A 27,982-nucleotide genomic window follows, 5' to 3' on the forward strand; every position below is an offset into this window, starting at 1 on the left:
ACATCACTGCTTATCGGTGATTTACGAGGTCCATTTCACTGGAAGTTATCTCAGTGTACAATAAGCCAACTCAATGGGGTTTGCAACACAAACTCACTCCTTCAGTTCATTCACCGAGCAGACGAGATACACGAAGACGGACACTTCCAATTAAAAACTTAAACTCAAAGTAAATAAACAACTTAGGCTACATGAATCCCCGTGACTATCATTGACGCGGCAGGCGCGCGTGACGAACGCTGCGATTAGAAACACACAAGAAGCATTATCACACACGTTTGCTAGATTATGTGGAGACACAAGCCAGACAAACGGTTTGTCATCAATTAAACACATTAAACACTGACAGATGGTCGAGAACACGAAGGGAATGGGAGTCAGGAGTTTGTATGCAGCTCGTGCAAAAGGACGATAAGAACTGGACAATACATCAGATTTAAAACATAATCTCAGATATTTCTGTCACTACAGCTTTATGAGGTCATTGTTGTTTACACTGAAAGCTCACAAATATATATTTTTTTAATATAGCCTATAAAATGTATATGGTGATCTGTTACCAGATATCACATAAAAAACTATGTTCGATGGTTGCAAATGTTGTCATTATGTGACTTACCAACAGTTAATTGCATCGCTTCCCTTTAATTCATAAAAATCCTCTCCCGTGGGCTCAGTAAAGTGTCCATATGCACACTTCAGCATCTTAATGGAAGAAATATGTCATCCAGGTAGGCTATGTTTGTCTACTGCGAATTCAGTATACTTTTAGCGACTATGTGATTTCGACTACAGTAGGCTACGTTGATTTCACACAGCCGCCATTTTGAAATCAAAACAATGCCTGAAGCTGCTGCCGCGATTTACATTATTGCATGTTAATATCCAATATGTATTCATTCCTGCTTCTTTTTTTACGTTCTGAATTACATATAAAACATATTTTAAAATGATTTTCACTGCAGCCTAAATAGCAGTGTTGTAGTCGAGACCACCTCACGAGTCCGAGTCGACACCGAGACCAGAGAGAGTCGAGTCCGAGTCAAGACCGAGTCCATAGAGAGTCGAGTCCGAGACCAGAGACGGTCGAGTCCGAGTCGAGACCGAGACCAGTGAGGGTTGATTACCTAATTTACTTTTATTTACTTAGAGAAATCATTTTTATTTTTTTTACTGAATTTACTTAGACTTTAAAAAATATGATCAGTTTAGGGTAAAAAGGCCACATAGTAGGTGGTGTTAAAAGTAATTTTATTACAATTTGTCATGCGCAGTTGCGCACTAGAAAATCACCAATCACTTGGTCGTGTCAATCAATTTAAATAAATATTTTATTAACATACATTAATAATCATGAAAAATATTTTTAATTGAACTCGAGTGGACTCTGGAATAATTCCGAGTCCTAAAAAAAATAAAAATGTTCGAGTACGAGTCAATTCCGAGTCCAAATGCACACGAGTCCATGACCAAGACCATTAAAATATGGTCTCGAGACCGAGTCCGAGTCTCGAGTACTACAACTCTGCTAAATAGTCTAATGAAAGAAATGTGTACATTTTTAGAATAACTAATTTCTACATTAAGCAACAATACGCTCTCGCATTCGAGACTCTCCTATGATTAAAGTTGACACTTTCGGTTTTCTTCCCACCGGAGTGATTGCATTCGAGTATTATCCAGCTGGTCATGAGATTCACCCATGAGGTCACCAGCTCACTGTAAAATAAAGCCATTTTTTATTAGACTTCAGGGATCTTCATCGCAAACCCATTTGAAACAGATTTCTCAAAAGTGCTCACATATTAATTTATTCAAGGCAGAACCCTTCAGTTCATTCAGTTAAGCTTAACTAGCCCTACATCGGTTCAGTCAGATTTAGATCTGCAGGTTGTAGTGAGTTTTAATCAGGATATCTGTGCGAAACTGCAAAAATATGGAGAAAAATCCTGGAATGTTTTCCTCAAAACCTTAATTTCTTTTTGACTGAAGAAAGAAAGACATGAACATCTTGGATGACGTGGAGTAAATTATCATGGCAATTTAATTCTGAAGTGAACTAACCCTTTAAGTAGAACGTTGCAAAATCACTTTTTAAAGCTAGGAACGTTTCAAATGTTTCAAAGCTAAACCTGTTTGCCTGACCGTACAGAATTGGAGTTTATCTTCCTCTGTAAAATCAGGTGTACCGCAGTAATACCGCAGTAAATGAACTAAAGATCTGAGCTACACGAGGGAATGTATCTGAATCTTTTGTAAATGACGCAATTACAATCTCAGTCAATGATCCGTTCATCTGTAAATCAAGGCTGAGGAAATGACGCCGGTGAAACGTGAAGTGGAGCTCTGATGTTTGATCAGTCCATATGAAACACACAGATTACTGCATCATAAAGAGAGAGAGACTGAGCTTCAGCAAATGACCTGAGAGGGAGAAGAAGATCCATCCCTCACTTCAGAAGGCCTTTATTACATACAGTGTGTGTGTGTGTGTAGTTCAGAGATGTCCACATGAAACAGTAAATCAAACCCCTCCACAACAGACTAAACATCCAGGCTCAGGGAGTTTTATTTTCTCAACTTTCCTTTCGATTTCTGCATCTTTTTTTTTGCTCCCCCGTTACTTCATGTTCTCACAGGCAATAACAAAAGTGATTTACACATGTACCGTAATTCAACCCTTCCATACGAATTCTTTCCACAAAGCACAGAACAACACTCAAATGAAGCAGATGCGTGAGATCACGATCACATGACGTCCAGGACTCCACACCAAGCTCCGTGTTTATGATGCTGCATTATCCGTACGTGAAGCTTTACATACAGTCGTTTAGATTTAGCTGTCAGGTTTGAACTAAATCAATCTCATCGTTTAAATGTGAATCTTATAAACAAACAACAAAAAAATGTAAATCATTAGCAGCATAACAGGTTTGGCTTCTGATTGGTCAATACAGTGTTATGTAAATCAGGACTAAATCTTCAAGCAGAAGGATGGCATTTGACACTAAACTACTTGTTTTATAAACCCTCTAGTCTTTTGTTGTTGGTTTATACTGTGAATACAATGCGTCGCTTTATAACACACTTTGGCAATATATACTCATATACTTAATATAATCTCTTGTACCTTCATATATATATATATATTTCAGCTGCAGCTGTCAAGGTGTAATTTCTCATTTTCATTCAAATGAAATAAACAAATAAAAATAAATAAAAATTACAAAAAAACAGCAAAATGTTAACTGAAATAAAAACAAAAATTACACAAATAAAAACAAATTCTGTAACGTATACAATAAGGTCTCATTTAACAAAATTAGTTAAAATATTAAATAATAAAATTTTTTTTTACAACATTCATTAATTTTTGTTATTGTTAGTTAATGGTTGCGCATTATTAGTTCATATTAGTTCACAATGCATTAACTAATGTTAATCAACTATTGATTAAAAATAAATATTAGTAAATGTACATTTATATTAATAAATGCTGTAGAAGTGTTGTTAATTTTTAGTTCATGTTAAAATGAAACCTTATTGTAAAGTGTTTCCCCAATTCAAAATCGTAATAAAATGTATAATAGTTACTCATCATAACATTCTTGGATCACCAATCCACTGCGATCTAAAACTGGGTTTCTGAAGCTGAAGCAAAATTCGAGAAATGCTGCTTTAGATCATATAAGTGATGCATATTCATAAATATTTATTTTCATGATTTAACAACCACCTCTAGTACCTTATAACTTCAGAAAATACCGCATCATGAACAGGGAGAATGTTCCAGTCTTCCAAGTCTTCACTTAAACACAGATTTTTTTTTTTATAATCCCAGAAGCCTAAAGAACATTCACAAGCTCTCAATTGAGCTGCTTTTTTGTGAATAGTGGGAAGTGTGTGAGATCGGCACTTCAGTGAAGTGTGTGGATACACATATAGCATGTAAACAGCAGCTTTACACAGTACGCTTCCAATGCGGATCTGCTTGCATTTGACAGTGTTTATTAAAGCATTTGGTCACGATACCCAGCGAACAGCCCATGTGAAACACCAAACTCAGGCTTACTGATGCAGAGCGACTGATGATGATGTCCTTAGTTAGTGACACAGAACTGAATTCTGGACGGGTGTTTTGGTGAGCGTTTCTTAAAGCAATTTTAACTCCCCAGAGGGTAAATAACCACGTTTTTTCATTGGCACTGAATGATAAGTGTCTTGTTGTTCCTTCATAATGAGTCACGAAGCAGCTTTCCAGACCCTTCACCCTCTCTGGTCCTCTCTGGTGGAATAATAATGCAGAAACCATCATCGCATCTTCAAGAAGCAGCATTTTCTCTTCCCTCATTTGTCCGCAGCTCTAGTTTGTTTCCAATTCCAACTAATCCAATGAAGATGGCATTATATACTGAGAATATTGTTCTTCTTATGCTATATTGTAAGTCACTTAGATAAAAGCGGCTGCTAAATGCGTAACTGTAATTGGTATTTTCAATACCGTGTTAAGTGGTTTCTAGGTGGTTGCAACAACAACAACCCAAATGAATGAGCTAGAAAGCACCAATGATTAATACTGTTCAGTAGGGCTGTCAAATAATACATTTGAATTTTAAATAGTCGTCGAATTTAAAACAATAAATTCGAATTTGCATTCGAATATTTCATGCATTCGAATTTTTGGTGTGTCAAGAAGCGCGAGACATGATAATGATGTAACTGACATGGTTTGTTTTTGTTAGCTCATCCAGTAGAGCGCTTCACGGCTGCGCTGTTACTTTGAAAATAAATCTGCACATCGGTCAAAGCTGAGAGTGTGTGTTCATCAGCTGAAGACAGTACTTTTCCTCAAGCAATAAGTAATGCCTTTAGAATTCGAATATAATTTGAATTTTGCTAATATTTAGAGATGGTTCTCACTGCAGAACACGAAATCCAGGGGGAGGGGTTGGACCATGATCCAACTCTTCCCACCTTATATATACCTAATTCTAACCATCTCCGCCCCCTAATCCCTAACCCCACCCCTAATACTACCAATCTCCACCCCCTGATCCATAACCCCTCCCCTAATCCTACCCATGTCTGCCCCTGATCCCTAACCCCACCCATAATCCTACCCATCTCCGCCCCCTGATCCCTAACCCCACCCATAATCATACCCATCTCCGCCCCTGATCCCTAACCCCACCCATAATCATACCCGTCTCCGTCCCTGATCCCTAACCCCACCCCCTTATCCAACCTATCTCCACCCCCTGATCCCTAACCCCACCCATTATCATACCCATCTCCGCCCCTGATCCCTAAACCCACCCCTAATCCTACCTATCTCCACCCCCTGATCCCTAACCCCACCCCTAATCCTACCCATCTCCGCCCCTGATCCCTAACCCCACCCATAATCATACCTCTCTCCGTCCCTGATCCCTAACCCCACCCCCTTATCCAACCTATCTCCACCCCCTGATCCCTAACCCCACCCCTAATCCTACCCATCTCCACCCCCTGATCCCTAACCCCACCCCTAATCATACCCATCTCCACCCCCTGATCCCTAACCCCACCCCTAATCCTACCCATCTCCACCCCCTGATCCCTAACCCCACCCCTAATCCTACCCATCTCCACCCCCTGATCCCTAACCCCACCCATAATCATACCCATCTCCACCCCCTGATCCCTAACCCCACCCCTAATCCTACCCATCTCCACCCCCTGATCCCTAACCCCACCCCTAATCCTACCCATCTCCACCCCCTGATCCCTAACCCCACCCCTAATCCTACCCATCTCCACCCCCTGATCCCTAACCCCACCCATAATCATACCCATCTCCACCCCCTGATCCCTAACCCCACCCATAATCATACCCATCTCCACCCCCTGATCCCTAACCCCACCCCTAATCCTACCCATCTCCACCCCCTGATCCCTAACCCCACCCCTAATCCTACCCATCTCCACCCCCTGATCCCTAACCCCACCCATAATCATACCCATCTCCGCCCCAGATCCCTAACCCCACCTATAATCATACCCATCTCCGCCCCGGATCCCTAACCCCACCCCTAATCCTACCCATCTCCGCCCCCTGATCCCTAACCCCACCCCTAATCATACCCATCTCCGCCCCCTGATCCCTAACCCCACCCCTAATCCTACCCATCTCCACCCCCTGATCCCTAACCCCACCCATAATCATACCCATCTCCGCCCCAGATCCCTAACCCCACCTATAATCATACCCATCTCCGCCCCGGATCCCTAACCCCACCCCTAATCCTACCCATCTCCGCCCCCTGATCCCTAATCCCACCCGTAATCCTACTCATCTCCGCCCCCTGATCCCTAACCCCACCCCTAATCATACCCATCTCCGCCCCCTGATCCCTAACCCCACCCCTAATCCTACCCATCTCCACCCCCTGATCCCTAACCCCACCCCTAATCCTACCCATCTCCACCCCCTGATCCCTAACCCCACCCATAATCATACCCATCTCCGCCCCAGATCCCTAACCCCACCTATAATCATACCCATCTCCGCCCCGGATCCCTAACCCCACCCCTAATCCTACCCATCTCCGCCCCCTGATCCCTAATCCCACCCCTAATCCTACTCATCTCCGCCCCCTGATCCCTAACCCCACCCGTAATCCTACTCATCTCCGCCCCCTGATCCCTAACCCCACCCCTAATCCTACCCATCTCCGCCCCGGATCCCTAACCCCACCCCTAATCATACCCATCTCCGCCCCCTGATCCCTAATCCCACCCGTAATCCTACTCATCTCCGCCCCCTGATCCCTAACCCCACCCGTAATCCTACTCATCTCCGCCCCCTGATCCCTAACCCCACCCCTAATCCTACCCATCTCCACCCCTTAGATCTGGATCCAACTCCGCCCCCTGTATCTCGTGTACTGTAATGAGGTGCTACTGGAGATTTAAGAAAGAAATCCAAATTTAACTTTCCAGCCATTTCGTCAGCCCAACTGTTTAGTTATTTACCAACTCAGGAGACTGAGCAAGTTTCAGCTTGTTATTAAAGGATCCACAGCTCCATTATTTCTCATGATAGAAGTCAGTATCTGGAATGTACCATCTTTTCCATTGACCCATTAGTGTTAAAACATCCGTCAGCATCACGTTCCTCAAACGTTAGTTTCCGCCACCCCCGCTGAGCACTCGCTGTTGAGGGGACGCTCTTCCAGACAGATGTCTTCGGTCAGAGAGCTGCAGACGCTGGCGCCCTCCTGTGGCTCGGAGGACATCTGCAACCTCGTTCGTCCTCTGCTCCGGCTCCCCCCGTTCTGGAGACACGACACCAGGCGGTGGGACTCCGCTGAGGCCGTGCTCGCCACCTCTGGGGTGTCGGGGCATTCGCGGGCCATCGCCGGGGCCATACTGCCACTTTTGGCGTGGGGAGTCTGGCTGTGGGTGTGACGGTACTCTTCCTCGATGTCCTTGCCCAGTTTCCACCTCTTCCACTTCTTCAACATCTCGCTCTGGACCTGGAGAGCAGGAGAAACAAGGACTTACCAGGGGTGCGTTTCCGGAAAGCATCATTAGCCAACTATTGTCGCAATTTCCAGCATTATCGGCATAGTTCAACGGGTCAGTGTTTCCCGAAAGCATCGTTAGCCAACTATCGTCGCAATTTCCAGCGTTATCTGCATAGTTCAACGGGTCAGTGTTTCCCGAAAGCATCGTTAGCCAACTATCGTCGCAATTTCCAGCGTTATCAGCATAGTTCAACGAGTCAGTGTTTCCCGAAAGCATCGTTAGCCAACTATCGTCGCAATTTCCAGCGCTATCAGCATAGTTCAACCATAGTTCAACCTAACCCAATGAACATTCGCAAACAGCATCGCAAAGTTGTGTATTAAAACGACAGATCTCGACCTGTGGTTAGAAGCAGTTTCTTGTTTGCATGACATGTGGACTACGTAGATAAATCCTTGTCTTGAGCAAAATAAGCAAGCTATCCAAGTAAAATCTTTTATTTATAATACATACAAATGTCATTTACGTAATTTAGTTGGTCAAGAGATTTAAAGGACCTTTTATGTAAAGAGCGCATGTGCGAACGTATGTAAGAACGAGCCTATGATTGAATCTGGAAATAAAGCGAAATAACTGAGAAAAACGAGAAATATTCCTCAGATGTCACGTCAGTAATTTATAGCAAAACATTCAGCGTTAATTCGGTCTCAAACAGAGACCTCTCATTAAAGAAAGTTATTACTCCACCACATGCGTGACATCATTAATCCGTTGAACAACAATGCAGGGTATCTGCAGATTTTTTAACAGCAAATTTAATGACTTTTAAGACCTTTTTAAGTCCTCTAAAAGGCAAATTTAAGACTTTACCACAACAAAAAACAAGGAAAATGTTCAGCACGACACGACAGTGTTAATTTTGGCAGCCATTTTTGTTTTAGTCTTAGTCTTCAGATGAAAATGCTTATTGGTCTTAGCGGAAATTTTATTTGAGACATTTTAAGACTTTTTAAGGACCCGTGGGGACCCTGCAATGTGGTTTCGGGAAACAGACGTGATTTGGTTTCTTCAACGATTGCATATTTTTTCTAAAATGGTCAAATTTCATATTCCATCAAATAATGTAATAATTTTTCATATTGGCATGCTATTTGTATTTATTTGTTGCAAATTTGCAGCTCTCTTGAGCAGGGTTATTATAGTTAAATAAAACAAATACATTTGCATTACTTAAAATAAGCGATTTTACTCAACCGTTAACTTTTAACAAAATGAAAATTGAAAATAAAAATATAAAAACTAACCCATAATATAAATAAAACAATAATAGTACTAAAACTAAAAAAAACAACAAGAACAATAATCAAGTCCAAAAAAGAAAAAGGAGTGTGTTTCTGAAGCAACACCTGCTGCTTTTCTGTGATTTTAAGAGATGATTTTGAGAAAGAGAAACATTTCTTACCTCTTTGTTAACAAAGCAGTACAGGATGGCCACGAGCAAACCCTACGGTTACAGAGAACCACACACATCAACCTCCTCCATCTGCAGATAACATCCCATCTGTGCGTGTGTGTGTGTGTGTGTGACCTCTGACCTGGAAGGAGCTGAACAGGAGGTCATAGAAGAGGCGGATCAGCCTCAGAAGAGACTCCTTCGGCACGGACTCGTCGATGACGAAGGTGAAGAGGATGGCGTGGATTCCCAGCAGGGGGATGAGTGTGAGCGTGGACTTGGCCAGCCTGAGGAGGAGGTCGAGAGAGATACACACGTTCAATGAAGCCGTGACGTGTGTTTGTGTGAAATAAAGACGACGCTCTTTACCTGAACTTATAGTCGGTGTATCTCATCTGATGCGCCTTCAGCTTGGACATCAGAATCTTTATTATACGAATGAAAATGATGAAATTAATCTAATCCAGAAGAAAAAAAACAGAGAGAGAGAACATGTATCAACATGTCATTCAAATGACCCCAATATCTCTGTTTAATTACCGCATATAGTAACATGAGATATCAATACAACCATCAGTGTCGAGCTCTACAGTTGCCGCCAAACAGTACATCATATACCGTCATCTTTGGAGTCACAAAGCACATTAAAAAGTTTTCAGAAACCTTAAGTTAATTTTTTTTAAGAGTTAATTTTTCATGAGAAAAAAAGTTTTTGCTCTGTTTTTCTGAATTAACAAGTTAATTTTTCATGGAAATTTTTTTTTGCTCTGTTTTTCTGAATTAATAAGTTAATTTTTCATGAGATAAAAAATATTTTGCTCTGTTTTTCTGAATTAATGAGTTAATTTTTCATGAGAAAAAAAGTTTTTGCTCTGTTTTTCTGAATTAACAAGTAAATTTTTCATGGACATTTTTTTTGCTCTGTTTTTTTAATTAATAAGTTAATTTTTCATGAGATAAAAAATATTTTGCTCTGTTTTTCTGAATAAACGAGTTAATTTTTCATGGAATTTTTTTTTTTTTGCTCTGTTTTTCTGAATTAACTCGAAAAATTAAATAATTAATTCAGAAAAACAGAGCAAAATTTTTTTTTCTCATGAAAAATTAACTCGTTATTTTCAGAAAAACAGAGCAAAAAAAAAAGAATTCCATGAAAAATTAACTCGTTTACTCAGAAAAACAGAGCAAAATATTTTTTATCTCATGAAAAATTAACTTATTAATTAAAAAAAACAGAGCAAAAAAAATTTCCATGAAAAATTTACTTGTTAATTCAGAAAAACAGAGCAAAAACTTTTTTTCTCATGAAAAATTAACTCATTAATTCAGAAAAACAGAGCAAAAAAAAAAAAATTCTCATTAAAAATTAACTCATTAATTCAGAAAAACAGAGAAAAACTTTTTTCTCATGAAAAATTAAATAATTAATTCAGAAAAACAGAGCAAAAAGTTTTTTTTTTCACGGAAAATTAACTCATTAATTCAGAAAAACAGAGAATTTTTTTTCTCATGAAAAATTAACTCGTTAATTCAGAAAAACAGAGTAGATTTTTTTTCTTCAAGTGAATGCAATACGCCTCAATATGTAGTTTTTGATGTACTTTTTTATCAAATCAAAACATGGCACTGCTGCAGTACAAATGCTCATGAAATAAATATTTTCCAACATTTCTGTTGTGATGTTCTTTAATACTTTGTAAAGCCCCCGGAGCATTTTTATATGTGTTGATGAGCGTGGCGAACAAACGCTCAGTGACACGCCGAGTTCACAAAGCGCTCCTGAGCCCGAGGCGCTCCACGAAACAGTCCTCGGATAAAATCAGCAAGAGATTGTGTGTGTGTGTCTGAATGCAGAATACTATTAGAGACCGCCTGAATCTCAATACTTCAGCACCACACACACACACACACACACACAGAGCAGGGTTCGTTGTCATGCGAATCTGTAGTTCTTTTCACTTCAAACTCGTTGAATGAGATTGGATATAACTCTGAGTCTCTTACCAGATACGCAAACAGAATGGGAGAACGGATTATCCACCAGTAGCCCATGTTGATGTTCCTTTCCCAGCATCTGCATATGACAAAACATCACAATCCATCGCTTTAAACATGGAGAAATGCTCATTCATAATTCATTTTTCAGAAAGGGAATTTTGTATTTAAAGTCAACCTGGAATGCTTTTGCAACCCATGTGTCACTTACAGTTCAGTCTAGAAGAAAACAATGAATGAAGCTCATTTTAAAGAACCCTATATGCTAAAAAGGTTCAATATAAGGAGAAATGTCTGAAATTATTGAATTATACTTTCATGCTGAACAGATTAGTGCTAAACTATGTTTATGATCAAGCCGTTTAATACATAACATGTAATAATGTAACAAAACCAATGAATCAACCCTCTTGAGTCCTTCGTTTAACAGCCACACTTGGGGTGTTCGGATCCAAATGGACCCAAAGGGCGGGATTCATATTTATAAAATTTTTTTTTTTTTTTTACTTGTTTTTATAATATTTTTTATTTTCTTTTTTGGTGTTTTGAGATAATTTCAAAAATTAAAATAATTTATAATTAAATAATTATGACCCATTTTCCCCCATTGAATATAATAGAATTTTTTTTTTTTTTTTTTAAAGCTGTATTTCATTTTAGAGTCAAGCCTAGGCCTCATAAAAGCAATTTTTGAAATGAGATGGATGCCATCTGGTGCATTTTAAATATTCAAAACCCATATAATCTGAATTTATTAGTGTGTATGTGTATAAAAGTGTGTTTGTGTGTGTGTGGATTTGCACTCTTGATGTTTTATAGATTCACCCCTTCACTGTTGTGTGCCTTTTTTCTGGATCGTGGCTGATTTGTAGATTGTACGCACAAAAAAACTCATTTTTTTCCTACGGGGGTCCATTTGGACCCAAAGGTCCTAAGTGTGACTATTTTTACGACCACTTAGACTATTCACATCCTGTCCCCATTTTTTTGGGTGTTCATACCAAATACCAACAAAGTCACCACATTTCAGACCGATCCGATGAAGCTATGATTTTTAATATTTTTTTAAATGCTGTGGGTCCATTTGGGCCGAACACTTGATCTTCCGTAAGCTATTCTTCTACGACTGATGTGACATGTTTCAGAATGAAACTGCATATTTAATAAGAAACAACAGAATCATATTGTATCGGGAACTGATTGGATGGTCGATTGAGAGGCAGGCCAAGTTTGATTAGATTTTGATTATAGTTTTTATTTCATAATAACATTCGCTGATACATAAGCCCAGAAACTAGTAATCAGAGAGAGTTTAAGATGTCATATTGGTTTTAAAGTGAGTGTGTGAGTTTCTCTCTAAGATTAGCTGGTGTCTTTAATTAGGTGTTGCCATGCCAACGATCTGATTCATTGTTATTTGAACAGAGGCGTTTTTTCCCCTCAACCATTTAATAACCATTTCTAATAATCCCCACGCATACACCTGTGAACACGAGTGCATCTGTCCCAGCGGGGTGAGCTCATTACCTTTCATAGCCATTTATCTGCTACGTTTTAGTCTTTCACAAACTTATAAATACACACAACCTGTTTTAATCCTCTAGACGTGTCTGAACTGGAACCAGTGTGAGTTTGTAATACCCCAGCGGGACTCGTTTCTCAGACCATAAAGAAATCCTAATCCATTTACAATCAACACAGTGGATTTAAAATGAAATTGTGTATGGCATAACTCCATGACTATTCAATAAAAATGTGTGGCTTAATTTTGTAAAATAAAATAAAAAATAAAAATTAATAAAATATTTTGACTTATCCCTCTTTTTTCTTAAAGAAAAGGGACACAATATCTCCTTTAAACTGTTATTTGTCCGTTTTTCTTTAGTCTTTAGGGTTTTTTTTGTTTTTTTTTTGTAATTTTGAAATGTCCTTTCATAAATAAACTTAATCTTGAACCGGGATAATATTTTGGGTGATGTAAAAGCAGAAATGTCATTTTATAAAAGTGCTCACAATAATTAACTTCATAATTTAATAATAATTAATCATTGAGCTTTTATACGTCTTTATTCATAACCGTGGCCTTGGACTGCAATAGCGCACAACAAAGAAGAAACCCAACAGGGACGATAAACCCATCCAAACTGAAGTGTGGGTTATGAAATATGTACAACTGATGTATCAAATTAAACTCAAAACAATAAAGGCAGATAAAATGGGGAGTTATAATAAATGCATGGAGAAAAAGAGAAAGAGGGACCAAATACAGAAGCGACGAGAGAGAAAAGCGTTAATGAGAGCGACTCTTGTGATTGGTGCAGAAGGAAAGGGGCGTGGCTAAAGTCACAGAGTCTCATCGGGTCTTTAAACACTCACACTGATCCAGAATCAGGCACATGAGACACTGTTAATGCTTGAGAACCTGTCAATGCATTGCCTTTGTATATATCAGTGTGTATCCAACAGCCACGTATACTAACGACACACGCATGCAGGAGTTTCAGTGTGTGTTATTAAAGAGCAACGGGACACTGTGTGAGTGTTTTCTCGAATGTTAAGGAGACCGGCCGAGAGAACGGCTCATAAAGAGCTGATGGTCTCTCAGTCGGTTATGTTCTCCCACACAAACTCTCTCCATCAGGATTCAGTGTACGGCTCCCGCAGGACGGACACTGCCAGATGTGCTTCAGCCGAAACATTCACTACAGTTGTTTTATAGCCCTCAAGTGGCGCATTATTTGGAGAAAAACATTGGGATGGATAACAATTGAAAAAAAAATAAAGAAATATATATATATATATATATATATTATGATTAATCAATTTATCAAATAAATAATTGACAGGTAAAAATTCAGCACTAGAATATTATATATTATTAAATATAAAATAATTGATATATTATTGAAGTATTTATTATTAAAAGAAAATACAACAGAACTTTTAACACTGATTTTTGTTTCTCTCTCTCTCATATATATATATATATATATATATATGATAGAAAGAGTATCTTTGTAACACTATTATAGTTTTATTTATATTTAGAATATTTTTTTTCATATTGTTCTTTTTCATTTTAATTTTAGTAATTTTTTAGTGTCTATTTTTTTTAAACAATATTTCTATCTATGCACTATTAATCAATACTATAATTATTATATTACATAAAAACATATATATTTTAATGTTTAATTTTTAAATAACTATAATAACCCCTTTTTCATGTACAGTAAACCAAGTGAGATTTCAATATATGGGTTCCTTAAACTCACAAAAAATGTGCCAAATGAATTCTATTGAAAACCTTTTTTAAAAATAAAAAATCATCAATTTAAATCAGGACAATTTTGCATGTTTGTATAGAGAAGCACAAAAATGTGTTTGGACATTTAGTCACTGCATTCGAGGGCTGGGCAATGATTAATCGCGATTAATCGCATCCAAACTAAAAGATTGTTTACATAATATATGTGTGTGTGTACTGTGTATAATTATTTTGTATATAAGAATTCACACACGTGCATGTCTATATTTAATGAAAATGTGTTATTAATATATAAAATATTAGTATTTATATTTAATATAAATTATATACAAATATATATACAGTACATGCATGCAAATATTTCTTAAATATATACATGCATGTGTGTGTATTTATATATTCAAAATAATTATACACATAATGTAAACACAAACTTTTATTTTGGACGTGATTAATCGTTGCCCAGTAAAATTAAATCTAATGCAAAGACGAAAATTGCAAAAATGAAATCTAATGCAAAGACAGTTTTAAGTGATAAAGTGTTAAAGACACGTACTCTTCATTCTCGTACAGGTATTTGACAGTCATCCACGGCAGCACAAACATGAGCGGCGCACCTGCAACACAACACACACACAGTCAGTCGGCCAATCAAAAGCCTCGGCAGCTAATTAATATTCATCACGCTGGCTTATCTTGAATGAACCACTTTAAAGTCAACGTAGCGTCAGAAACACTTCAGACGTTTGCTCGAACGGCTCTCAGTGAAAGTGGAAATGAGTGTTTGGTGGCCGCACACACCCCAGCCGATGCAGAGGTAAATGTAGAAGTAGTTCCTCTCGGAGAAGACGGTGATGACCAGGAGACTGTGCAGATACAAGCCCTCCACCAACAGCCAGCAGTTGTTGGCCATCACGCTGTACTGCATCATCACCATGGCAACACGACAGCCAGTCACGGTCTGAGGAACGGATGACACTCTGATGACACACCCGCCGACCAATCACAGACCGTCTGGTGTGCGGCAAAATGTATGTCATTATGAAAATGGATGGATGGATTTATAACAGTTTTGTATCCTTTTAAACACTATTATAGAATATTATCGGGTTGCAATTTATAAATAATTAAAATAAAAATAAAATGATTATTGATACTACACAGATAAATTCACTATATATTTTTCTATCCCTAAAATTGCACATTGTTTGGAGGACAACATTGGGCAGGATGTGTAATTATGTGTACAAAGTTTTTTTTGAACTTTGAAAAAAAAATGTGGATAACTGATTTAATTAAAAAATTATATAAAATTATTCATAAAAATCCAAACATTATTCCATATTAAAAATTATTCATTAACAATACATATAGTAATAATACAAATTGTAATATCAAAAAAATGAAAGTAACTGAGAAAAAAAATACAAAAAAACAAGAAATATGTATATTTACATATTTATTATTTTATTTTTTATCAAAACTATATATATATATATATATATATATATATATATATATATATATATTGTTTTGACAAAAAATAAAATACTATAAAAAATAAGGTAAAATAATAATAAAATAAATAAAAAATAAAATAAAATTATATATATATATATATATATTCACAAATAAATGGATGGATGAATGCATAGTCTTAGCTGACTGAAAGTAAAATCTCTCATTCACACAATTACACATTTGGTCTTTCATGATGTGCTGGGACACTTCGGATGTCAGTTATATACAGTTTGTGAAGCCACTACTGACTGGCAGCATTAGTCTGGTATTTCACACATCAAAGCAAGTCAGCGTGTATTTAGAGAAGGAGACATTTATTTGAGACACTCACAGGATATTCCTCTGGATTGGGCTGTACCTGTAATCATCTGAGCGCCCGTACCTGTCCGCTGACCCAGCGCTGCCCCTGGAAGCTCTGAGCGCTGCTCATCTGGTCCAGAAGAGCGTCTTTGAGGAGGATGGAGAGCGCGCGCAGGATGAAGGAGCCAAACAGGTTCATGTGGATGTTGTTCCTCATGCAGTGCAGCTTCCTGAAGGAAAGACCCATGAGATCTGTGATCAGTGGGACATATCACCAAAATATGACACATTTTTATTTTACATTTTCAGACACACGAGTAATATATGGTCAGATACATGTGTAAAATATGATAATTAGATTTTATCAAGTCATAATATAGAGTGACTAATATAGAGTGACAAGAATCAGCGTATGAATCACTACAATGGTGATCAACTCTGAACTACTATAAAGTCACATAAAGGCTTTGTTGATTGTCACCATTGTTGAGATTCATATGTTGATTATTGATGTCATATTCCTAAAAAAACAGCTCAAACATTTTCTTTATAATAGATAGCTTTCTTAAATTTCAGATTAGAATATATTGTTTCAATATTTCAAGGTTCATGGGGAAAAGTATGACAATCATAGATTTTATCTAAAACTTAAGCACGTCTATTTAGAACAGTATCTCAACAGATACACTCGGGTATTTCTGAGTGATATTTACATATGAGAGGCATTTACATATCAGTGAATCAAGTCACCATATTATAACACCATCAATAAATAACCAACATCAGTTGATATTTTCTCCTGCTTTATAAAATTAAAGGTCAAGAGCCCAACTAAAGCAAACACTGATCTCAATCATGGTGACATCAAAGTTCTGTTAAAGTTTTTAGCACTTTATTTAAATTAACATATTTTACTTTAATTTAATGTTTTTGTTTTGTTTTTTCAATGAAGGTATTTGTTCATTATAATACATGTGAAATAACAGTGTTTTTCAGTTTATTTAAATTATGACGTTTTACTTTTATGTTACAGTTTTTTGAGCAGCCAGTCATGTAATCATTTAACTGTTTTGTTACCATTTAATTACAGATTATATTTGTAATTTTACATAACTTTTTATGTAATTTAAACAATACCTAAAATATCAGCTGAATTTTTATTTTGCCGATATTATTTGCAATTTTACAGTGTTTTGAGTACAATTTAAAATGAAAGAAAATGATCGTCAAAAAAATCACAGTTGTTTTCTGGGAAAGTAGTATTTTTTTACAGTGTATATGATCAGACACATGTGTAATATATGGTTACCTGAACGAGACCAGGACGGCCAGAGCGAGAGTTAGCGCTGTCAGAGACAGTGAGTATCCAACGGTGTACATGACTCTGAACTTACTGAGGATCTGACCGTACTGCTTCTGCACACACACACACACACACGAAGAGAGAGAGAGAGAGAGAGAGAGAGAGAGAGCGAGAGAGAGGGATTAGCAGACCGTAAGCCCCATCGCTCAGAAACATCATTAAGTCATTAAACTGGCGCTCTCACCTGTCCTGGGTCGTCCTGCTCACACTCGCTGGTGTTTTTCCCACGAGCCCATCTGCCGTCAGCGCCACACACACGATAAACCAAGCCCTGATGAACTGATCAAACACAGCGCAAACACACACCGGTCACAGGACTGATTCATGAAGACCAAGCCAGATTACTAAAACCACACATTAACTATTACAAATCATTTTCAGGAACGGAAATAAAACTAAAATAAGTAGAAAATAAATAACTTAAACAACCTCCTGAAATGTTGCCTTGGCTGAAAATAAGTTTAAGTTGATCAACTAAAATTTCATTCAATCAGTCACGACTCTGAGAGCTTTACCTTTGTGGTACCAGGGCAGATACCAGGGGCAGGACACGTTAACCGTGGTGCCGGCGGGGCCATCGGGCCAACACACGTACTGATCAAAGGTCCTGTTACACACCAGCACTGAAACACACACACACACGGAGAGAGAGAGAGTGATGGATACACTTGCACATCATCAACACAGCAGCTGTTCATCAGGAGCCGCTTCATCAGACCTGAGGCTGGAGGTGTGTGGATGAAGCTCTGAATACACTCATTCGTGTAGATCCTCCATTGCTCCTGCAGCAGTTTCAGGGATTTCCCAGAAGACACCTGGGAATATTACACTTATGTTATTACATTTTAACACTTTTATTACATTATAACACTTTTTTTGCGACAGACAAATTGTAATTGGCATTCATGCGTAAGCGAAGGATGATCAGACTCTTCCTCAAACGCGGGTCATGAACGTGCCTCATAAACAACTCATAAACGCCTCATAATAAATGCCTAATAAACACCTCATGAATATCTCATAAATGCCTCACACTCGAAAAAATGATGTGTTGGCTTTACTTAACTTTTTTATGTAAACAGGTTCCACCGGTTCCACATAAACACATAAATGCTTCACCTCATAAATGCCTCATAAATGCATAAATGCCTCAAAAACACCTTATCAACGCCTCATAAACACCTCATAAATGCCTCATAAACATATAAATACCTCATAAACACATCATGAATACCTCATAAATGCTTCGTAAACGCTTCATAAACACCTCATAAACACCTCATCAATGCCTCATGAATATCTCATAAATGCCTCATAAACACATGCCTCATAAACGCCTCATAAACACCTCATGAATATCTCATAAATGCCTCATAAACACATAAACACCTCATGAATATCTCATAAATGCCTCATAAACACATAAACACCTCATGAACGCCACATAAACATAAACACCTCATGAATATCTCATAAATGCCTCATAAACACATAAACACCTCATGAACGCCACATAAACATAAACACCTCATGAATATCTCATAAATGCCTCATAAACACCTCATAAACACATAAATGCCTCATAAACACATAAATGCCTCATAAACGCCTCATAAACAAACACCTCATGAATCTCATAAATGCCTCATAAACACATAAATACCTCATTAATATCTCAAAAATGCCTCATAAACACATAAACACCTCATAAACGCCTCATAAACATAAACACCTCATTAATATCTCATAAATGCCTCGTAAACACATAAATGCATCGTAAACACCTCATAAACGTCTCATAAACACCTCACGAATATCTCATAAATGCCTCATAAACACATAAACGCTGCATAAACACCTCATAAACATAAACACCTCACGAATATCTCATAAATGCCTCATAAACACATAAACACCTCATAAACGCCTCATAAACATAAACACCTCATGAATATCTCATAAATGCCTCATAAACACATAAATGCATCGTAAACACCTCATAAACGCATCATAAACACCTCACGAATATCTCATAAATGCCTCATAAACACATAAACACCTCATAAACACCTCATAAAAAACCATAAAAGTAAATTTTTTATTCAGCAACGACACATTGAATGTGCTTAACAGTGACAGTGAAGGCATTTAAAAATATAAAATATATATATATTAAAAATATTTCTATATCTGTGTGATTTAATGAATTTAAGAATCCTGATAATATGAAGCAGAAGCACAACTATTTTCAACATTGATCATAATCAGAAATGTTTTTCATTTTTAAATCATCATATTAGAAACTGAAGATGATGATGCGTATGTGTGTGTGTTTCACCTGAGTGTGTGTGGTCAGTGTGAAGAGGACCAGCAGCAGACAGACGGACATTCCTCACATCCAGATCATCACTCGCTCTTCATCACTCCGCCTGCAGGAAACACACACACACACACACACACACACACACACACACACACACGAGAGTCTTAAAGAAAGAGCAGAAGTGTTAAATGCTGAGGGTTTGGATGGGAATGTTCTTCAGACAGATGAATTAAGCATCTCAATTAAACTCATTGTTTTCTCCGGGATCATAGTGTGTGTGTGTGTGAGTGTATGAGAGAATTTGTAAGACTCCAATTTTGTCCAAATCCCTGCGGAGCGTTCGGAACGGAAGAGATTCACTCCTCAGATTTCCCACACTGACATTCCTCTGGTAACATGCCATCATATCGCACTCTCTCTCACACACACACACACACACACAGTAGTAAGAGCAGAAACATGAGTGATAATGTGTTTCGCTGGGACGGATCCGCTCCACACGACAGCATGTTTTCCTGAAGCCGGAGAACGTAACGAAATCTGAAACGTTTCTGCAAAAAACACCTTTACCATGGCAACATTTTTGGCTAAAACGTTTCAAATTCCATTCCGTTCCAATCTCTCTCTGCTGGACGTCCATCAGTGTGTGTGTGTGTGTGTGAGTGTGTTTTCATTGCAGGACTGGGAGAAAAACATTGAAATTCCTATAAGTATATCATTTTTTCTGTAGTTATGTTCAGAAAACATTTTTTTTTGAATATATATATTCCCTATATAAATTCAAAGCCATTTGAAGACTTCCATTTCCAAGGTTATGCTCAGATAGCAGAAATTGGTTGAAATATATGTATATATATATATTCCCTATAAGAATTTCAATGCCATTCCACGCTTTTCTAGTTTTCAGTGTATTTCCATTTCCAGGCTTTTAGTTTTCCATGAGCGTGGGAAGCTCTTTTCTATTCTCATTTCTACTCCTGCTTGTAGAAACACACCTGTGAAGTCTAAAAGAGAAACTTCTGCGCAGTAAACGACATCAGACCCGGTGAAACGACTTCAGCTCTTCTTCACAGCTGGAGAACAGCGATACAGATGAAGAGGGGCTGAAAGGGTTATACACACTTCAGAATGAACAGAAATACAGCAGACACTCATTAATTTAGAGACACACACAACCCGTGTGGCATTAATGTTTCTCAGATAAGTGGAGCTATTTGCATTTATACCGTATCTGTCTTTACCGTGTTAATGGATGTTTTTAATAAGAGGGGTGTTTACTGACTCAAACACCTCTAAAGATCAGTGTGTGTGTGTGTGTGTGTGTGTGTGATCCAGACATCAATGATTCCTCAATCAAGGATCAACATCTACAGACCAGAAGATCACAGAGAAACACTAGAAAACACATGCAGTCATTAATTTGACACACACACACTTGTTTTACATTTTATTAGATGTTTATGTTCATTTTCATCATAACAGATCAATTATGGAAAAACAGGATTAGTTTTTCCCCACTGAAAATAATGCAAATAATGTCTGAGTGTATATTGTAATAACAAAAGGAAGTCATTTTAAAAAATTGAAGATTATATATATATATATATAAAATCTTCAATTTTTTAAAATTTATTGTGTAATGTATTAATTTATTGTGTAATTTAATTTATTATTACATTTATTGTGTAATTTAAAAATGTAAAAATTTATTTTTTAAAATTTATATATTGTGTATATATATATATATATATATATAGCAAAATGTATATATGAAGAGTTCAGATGCAAAAGCCTCTAAATGCCATTTGAAATTTTCTTCTTTAATGATGATTTTTATCAAACTTGTATGTTTAAGTTCAGTAATTTCACTTAAATAACTATTAATAGGTAATTATCATTGCCATTTAAGTGAAATTACTGAACTTAAATATACAAGTTTGATAAAAATCATCATTAAAGAAGAAAATTTCAAATGGCATTTAGAGGGTTTTGCATCTGAACTCTTCATATATAGCAAATAAAAAAATAGTGAGTTATTTTTTTCACATTCTCTATTAAAAACCTTATAAAACCAAATAAAGACAATTTTATATGTTTAATTGCAATGTAGAGCAGTGGGATCACTAGTAGACGAGAGCTCGTTGAACTCTTCTGTGAAAACCTCAAAATCGACCAAAATTGACATTTTTCACTTGTTTTTCGTAATTGGCCTGTGCACATTCCCACTCATTTTGCCAGAACGGGTTCACACACATATATACACAAATATAAATAAATTATAGCTAAATAACTAGTTTTAGTCTTGAGAAAGTCCTTGTTCACAGTAATCTCTGTGAATCGCTGGACAGAGACTGGAGACAGAGATTGACCATCAGTAATGAAATAAAGCTTAATAACCAAAAACAGAGCTGACTGGAAATACCATTTAGTAATGTAATGGTTTGTGTAATAAGCTGAATTAGGGCTGGATCTGAAGTGGAGTGCGTGTCGAGCCTCTTTACTTCATTGCTTTTTAAATACTCTCATTACGTGCTTCTTCATATAAATGAATCACCTAAACGCTTATTGATTTGAAAGAGCTCAAGTAGCGTTTTCAAAAGCGATTAGGATCCTTCACACAGAATATAAACAGCGCATGAGTCAGCTGCGTTTCTCGCCCATTAGACGTTTGTGTTTAATGTGAATGTCTTCAGTCCTGCTCCATCGTAATGTGTGTAGTAATGAGTAATGAGTACTTACAGAGACTGCTGGAGTGTGTGTCCATGTATAATCTTATACATCTTTTAATCGTATAAATCTTACAAGATATATATATATATATAGTTGTTTATATTCTGTGTGAAGGATCCTAATCGCTTTCGAAAACACTACTTGAGCTCTTTCAAATCAATAAGCGTTTAGGTGATTCTATTATATATGTCAAAAATATTATGGACATAATGTTTATATATATATATATATATATATATATATATATATATATATATACACATTATGTCCATATTTTTTTTGAGTAGTTTGTAAAAAATATGTTGTATTTGCCCGACCGACATGACAGTCGACAGAAATGGAGATACAAACAGTGAAACGACTCTCAGCCAATCAGATTCGAGAACCAGAGAAAAAAAACTGTAGTTAATACAAATGAATTTTGATAACAATAAAATGAATGTACATTATATAATACATAATAATAATAGTGCTGTCAAACGATTCAAATATTTAATCGCGATTAATCGCATTAATGTCATAGTTAACTCACAATTAATCGCATTAATATCGTAGTTAACTCGCGATTAATCGCACATTTTTTTCTATTCTAAATGTCTCTTGATTTCTTTTTCTAGTTTTTTTTCTTATTTTAATGCTCTCATCAACATGGAAAAGTGGATCGGGCCGTTAAAATGGGTTTGCGTTAACGCCGTTAATAACTCGTTTAACTGACAGCCCTGATAATAACAAATAAAAACAATATTAATGATGTTATATGTACACACATTGTATCTGGAAAGTCAAATTTCTGGTCTTATTCAGTATTATGCTCAAAAAGGTAATCAGACACGCAAGGCAGATGATGGATACCTCGGAGTAATTAAATCCATAATTAAGAAATTGAGCGAGTTTCGGAGAAGGCGGTGAGTAATGACTCTGGCAGAGACGTCCCTGAGATTACACAAGTTACACACAACTGATGCCTGAGAGCTTCACACAACAGGCTGGAGGCCAACGCTAAACGTCACATGACCCCTGAGCTCCAGTTTGCCAGGAGCGTCTCAGTGTGGGAGAAGCCAGCAAACGATCAGCTTTTTATGTTTGGCATAAACAAAACACTGCTGATCACAGCATCCAACCGTGCAGAGTGATGATGGCGGTGGAGGCACGCTGAGGGCACGACTCAGACGAGATGGATGCGAAAAATGTCAGGAGTTTCCAACAACCTGGAGATTTGTTTTCCAGCTGAATGATGAAGCACAAAGCCAAAGCTTTGCAGGAATGCCTTGAAAACTGAGTGACATTAACCCTCAGGTGCTCTTCGTTTCGGAGTCACACTTGTTATCTTCCCGGTCAAAAGTGACCGGACACCTAAAAATAAAACTTTCTCCATCCCAGTAAAACCAATGCAATTTATTTTTGTTCTATAATATTTATTCTTTTTAATTTAGTATTTTGAGACAGTTTGATTGAATTTATTAATATTTATGCAATATTTATGGTTTATTTTTGCCATGGAAAAGTTTATATATTTTTCTAAATATATATAATTTTTTTTTAAAAATTATGAATGCAGTATTTTACTATACTATAGAGTCTTGGCCTTCAGAAAAAAATATTTTTTGAAGAAAATTAGCACCATCTAGTTACAGTATAGAGAAAAAGCGTAGAATCATGGTGTAATCACTAGCCTTCGTTTCGGCCTTTGTTTTTGTCAATTTCCCATTCATTTCCTATGGTCGGTCATGTTTGACAGAAGAGCAGAAGTGTATCTCATTTTTTTACGGCCACTTAAAGTGCTCAAATCATGACCTCAATTTTTTTGTGTGTTCACATACATGTTGCCATAAAAGTCACGAAGTTTCGTAATTTTCTGATGAAGCAGTGATTTTTTAGAAATTCAAATTCAAAAATGGTGTTTTTGTGTATAAAAGTGTGTGTGTAGGGGTGGGTATGTCTGGTTTGCACTCTTGATGTTTTAGAGTGTCACCCCTTCAATGCTGAGCACTTTTTTTCTGCATCGTGGCCGATTTGTAGATTGTACACACAAAAATTCTCAAAGTTTTTGTGTTTTTGTCAATTTCCCATTCATTTCCTATGGTCGGTCATTTTTGACCGAAGAGCACAAGTGTGACTATTTTTTTTACGACCACTTAGCATGCTCGGATCATGACCTCAATTTTTTTGTGTGTTCACACACCCAATGGAATAAAAGTCACCAAGTTTCGTAACATTCCGATGAAGCTGTGATTTTTAATAATTCAAAACATACATTTTTTCGTTTAGAAATGACCGAAGAGCACCTGAGGGTTAAGAGTTCAAACAGACGACTCAATGCTGGGGTGGATCTAGGAAACGCCGGGGGGTGAATACTTATGCAATTGATTATTTTGGGTCTAATAACGCGACCAGTCTGCAGAAATCTTTCACTTTGACATGAACGATTATTTCTCTGTTGCTCAGAATCAAAAACGCCACCTTCCTTTGTGGTTCATTTGGTGTAAAACAACAAAACCAACTAAATATACCGTATTAAAAAATGGATTGAAGCTGCAGTCGATAATGATGGGAGACCAGCGAAACACATTCACTAAATAGTTTACTAAACGCATTTTTGTGTGTGAAATAAGAGCAAAAGTGCAAATAAAGTGACAGTAGAGACATTTAAAATGTTGGAAACAAATATATTTCAAATAAATGCTGTTCTATCGCACTAAATAATCCTGAAGAATCAGAGTTTCCACCAAAAATGAATCAGAGTTTTCCACCTTTTTTTCAACATTGATAATGATCAGATATTTTTCGAGAGCATCCACTCATCATGTTCGAGTGATTTCTTCCGGATCATGTGACACTCAAAAAAATTATATTTTGGCTTTAATTAATTTTAATTTGCAAACAGGTTCCACATAACTGGATTACGTTAAACAAACATAATTTGTTCACGTAACTTCAACATAACAGAATTATGTAATTTTAAATTACCCAATTTAAGTAGTCTCAACGTGAATTTTTAAAGGCTTCCTGACATGATTCAAAGGCATTTTATTATATCCATTCATCCATTTATATTCCATTTGATTGACCAGTCTACAGAAATCTTTCACTTTGACATGAACGATTATTTCTCTGTTGCTCAGAATCAAAAACGCCACATTCCTTTGTGGTTCAATTGGTGTAAAACAACAAAACCAACTAAATATACCGTATTAAAAATGGATTGAAGCTGCACTCGATAATGATGGGAGACCAGGGAAACACATTCACTAAATAGTTTACTAAACGCATTTTTGTGTGTGAAATAAGAGCAAAAGTGCAAATAAAGTGACGGTCGAGACATTTAAAATGTTGGAAACAAATATATTTCAAATAAATGCTGTTCTATCGCATTAAATAATCCTAAATAATCAATGATTCTGTAAGTTAATGTCCACTAGAAGAACAGTTTCTGACACACATTAACTCTAAAGTTTTTGTAGAGGTTCAATGAAAAATCTGGCAATAAGGTAATCTTAAAGGAGTGTCTGCTCTTCAACCGTCCTCAAGTGTCCTTAATATCGCATAACCCGCAGCATGAATCAAAGCAGAGATATTACTGAACATATGAAGGGTAAAATGAGCATTTGACAGCAGCTCTGGTGGCCGAAATGAACATTTAGTGAATAATGAGCGCTTCCAAACGAGAGAGAGGATATCTTATTTAATGAGATTTAAAAACAGACTTTTCTGGGTTATGATTTTTAAAGTGACCACATTTATATGCACTTATTTGACAGGTGATTACAATAGTACAATACACACACTTTAGAAAGAAAAGAGTGACTGATAATGTCCGGTGAAGTTGTTTCAAGAACAAAAAACACATTAAACACTGTCTGGCAGTTCAGAGTGGCTCTGCGAACACACACTTTCACACACTGAACGTGTCCGACGAGATTTCCTGCAGCGGACACTACGTGACGAACACACACACACACACACACACACACTGAGAGATCCCATAATGTGGACGCGGGCCAACATCAACATGCCAAATATATGACACCAGTAATTACTGTGGCAAAACACACAAGATAAAGGTTGTGTGTGTAAACATGTGCATGTGTGTGTGTGTCTGCAAATGATTAAGTGATCTCCGTGATGTCATCAGAATCCCAGCATTCCAACGCTGCAGATGTTTCCAGTCCAATACCAAAACACACACACTTTCTCTCTCTCACACACACACTCGCACAGATGCAGATGTTTTCAGTCCAATACCAACACATACTCTCTCTCTCTCTCTCTCTCTCTCAACAAAAAAACACAAACACACACAAATATTATGATTATTATTATTATTTGCCATTTTGAACACCTTGTCATCCACCAAATATGATGATATCTAATGAATATTAAACATAAATCAATCCCATTGTTTGTGGTTTTCACTATATTTGTGTTAATACATGTATATTTGTTGGAACATTATCTTTGTGAGTGAGTGCGCATTCATTTATGTTACATATGCCAATTTTTACAAATTTAAAAAAAAAACAGATGGGTGATAGGTAATTTTAATATGTTGTGAAGTTATATATATTTGTATTTTTTTGTATTTTATTTTTTTTTAATTTATTCATTATTTATTTTTTTTGAGTGTCTTGATTGATGTGATTGATGTGATCATGTGAGATGTTTTGTGTCCAAATGGGGGGAAAAAAGTTCTCTTTTTAAAGAAATAAAATAGATTTTAAACGTCTCTCTCGCTCTCTCTCTCTCTCTCTCAACAAAAAAACACAAACACACACAAATATTATGATTATTATTATTATTTGCCATTTTTAACACCTTGTCATCCACCAAATATGATGATATAATGAATATTAAACATAAATCAATCCCATTGTTTGTGGTTTTCACTATATTTGAGTTAATACATGTATATTTGTTGGAACGTTATCTTTGTGAGAGAGTGCGCATTCATTTATGTTACATATGCCAATAAATACTATGTAACGATGGTAATGAAGACAATTATCAAATAAAATAAAACAAATGATTAAATAAAACATTTATAAAATTAAACCAATGCGTTTAATTGTAATGTCATACTGCAAAAAAAAAAAACAACGTCTAATAATAGGCATCATTTTAAAATAAAATCATTTTAAATAAGGTTTCTGCAGGTTTCACAAAGTCAAATTTAAGACTTTTTAAGACCATTATGAATGAAATTTAAGACCCATATCACGAAAAAAAAAAAACGTACAAAGGAAACGCATAGTCTCAAAATTATTCGCAAAGTAATTTAATTTATTCAAACTGAACATTCGTCGAAAATCAGCACAAACGGTTCCGTGATTTTGGAAATTAGTTCTGTTTCTGTGTTTATAAAATCTCCAATTACAAAGCACATAATGTAGTCCGTTTTATTTTTCCCGCAACTGACGGATTTAGCGATGTCAGAGTCCCTCCGCTTTTAGTGTTGGCTCTGATCCAAAAGCAAAACCCAAATCAGCAAAATCTGATCCAAAATTCAGATTTTTTAAGCCAAAT

At 36.6% G+C, this 27,982-nt stretch overlaps 1 protein-coding gene across 2 annotated transcripts in view; it reads right to left on the bottom strand.

The window, feature by feature from the left end:
• Positions 1–6,856: 6,856 nt before the first annotated feature.
• The window catches only part of gcgrb (glucagon receptor b), a 34,340-nt gene continuing 13,214 nt past the window's right edge, over positions 6,857–27,982 (bottom strand). Inside the window, exons 2-15 of one of the 2 annotated variants that reach the window (XM_089132733.1) lie at positions 20,728–20,835; positions 19,748–19,838; positions 18,128–18,224; positions 17,925–18,032; positions 17,594–17,688; positions 17,356–17,462; positions 16,129–16,276; positions 15,027–15,186; positions 14,782–14,842; positions 10,967–11,036; positions 9,332–9,420; positions 9,105–9,249; positions 8,972–9,013; positions 6,857–7,517 (exon numbers count right to left, since the gene is read on the bottom strand). In XM_089132733.1, the coding sequence (XP_088988859.1) occupies positions 7,158–7,517; positions 8,972–9,013; positions 9,105–9,249; positions 9,332–9,420; positions 10,967–11,036; positions 14,782–14,842; positions 15,027–15,186; positions 16,129–16,276; positions 17,356–17,462; positions 17,594–17,688; positions 17,925–18,032; positions 18,128–18,224; positions 19,748–19,798 (1,533 nt within the window). In that variant the 5' untranslated portion in view covers positions 19,799–19,838; positions 20,728–20,835 and the 3' untranslated portion in view covers positions 6,857–7,157. The remainder of the gene's footprint in view (positions 7,518–8,971; positions 9,014–9,104; positions 9,250–9,331; positions 9,421–10,966; positions 11,037–14,781; positions 14,843–15,026; positions 15,187–16,128; positions 16,277–17,355; positions 17,463–17,593; positions 17,689–17,924; positions 18,033–18,127; positions 18,225–19,747; positions 19,839–20,727; positions 20,836–27,982) is intronic. The other variant, XM_039647353.2, reaches the window with a different exon arrangement.

This window comes from Pimephales promelas, chromosome 6, assembly GCF_988280905.1.
Source record: "Pimephales promelas chromosome 6, fPimPro1.hap1.1, whole genome shotgun sequence".
Classification (NCBI taxonomy): domain Eukaryota; kingdom Metazoa; phylum Chordata; class Actinopteri; order Cypriniformes; family Leuciscidae; genus Pimephales; species Pimephales promelas.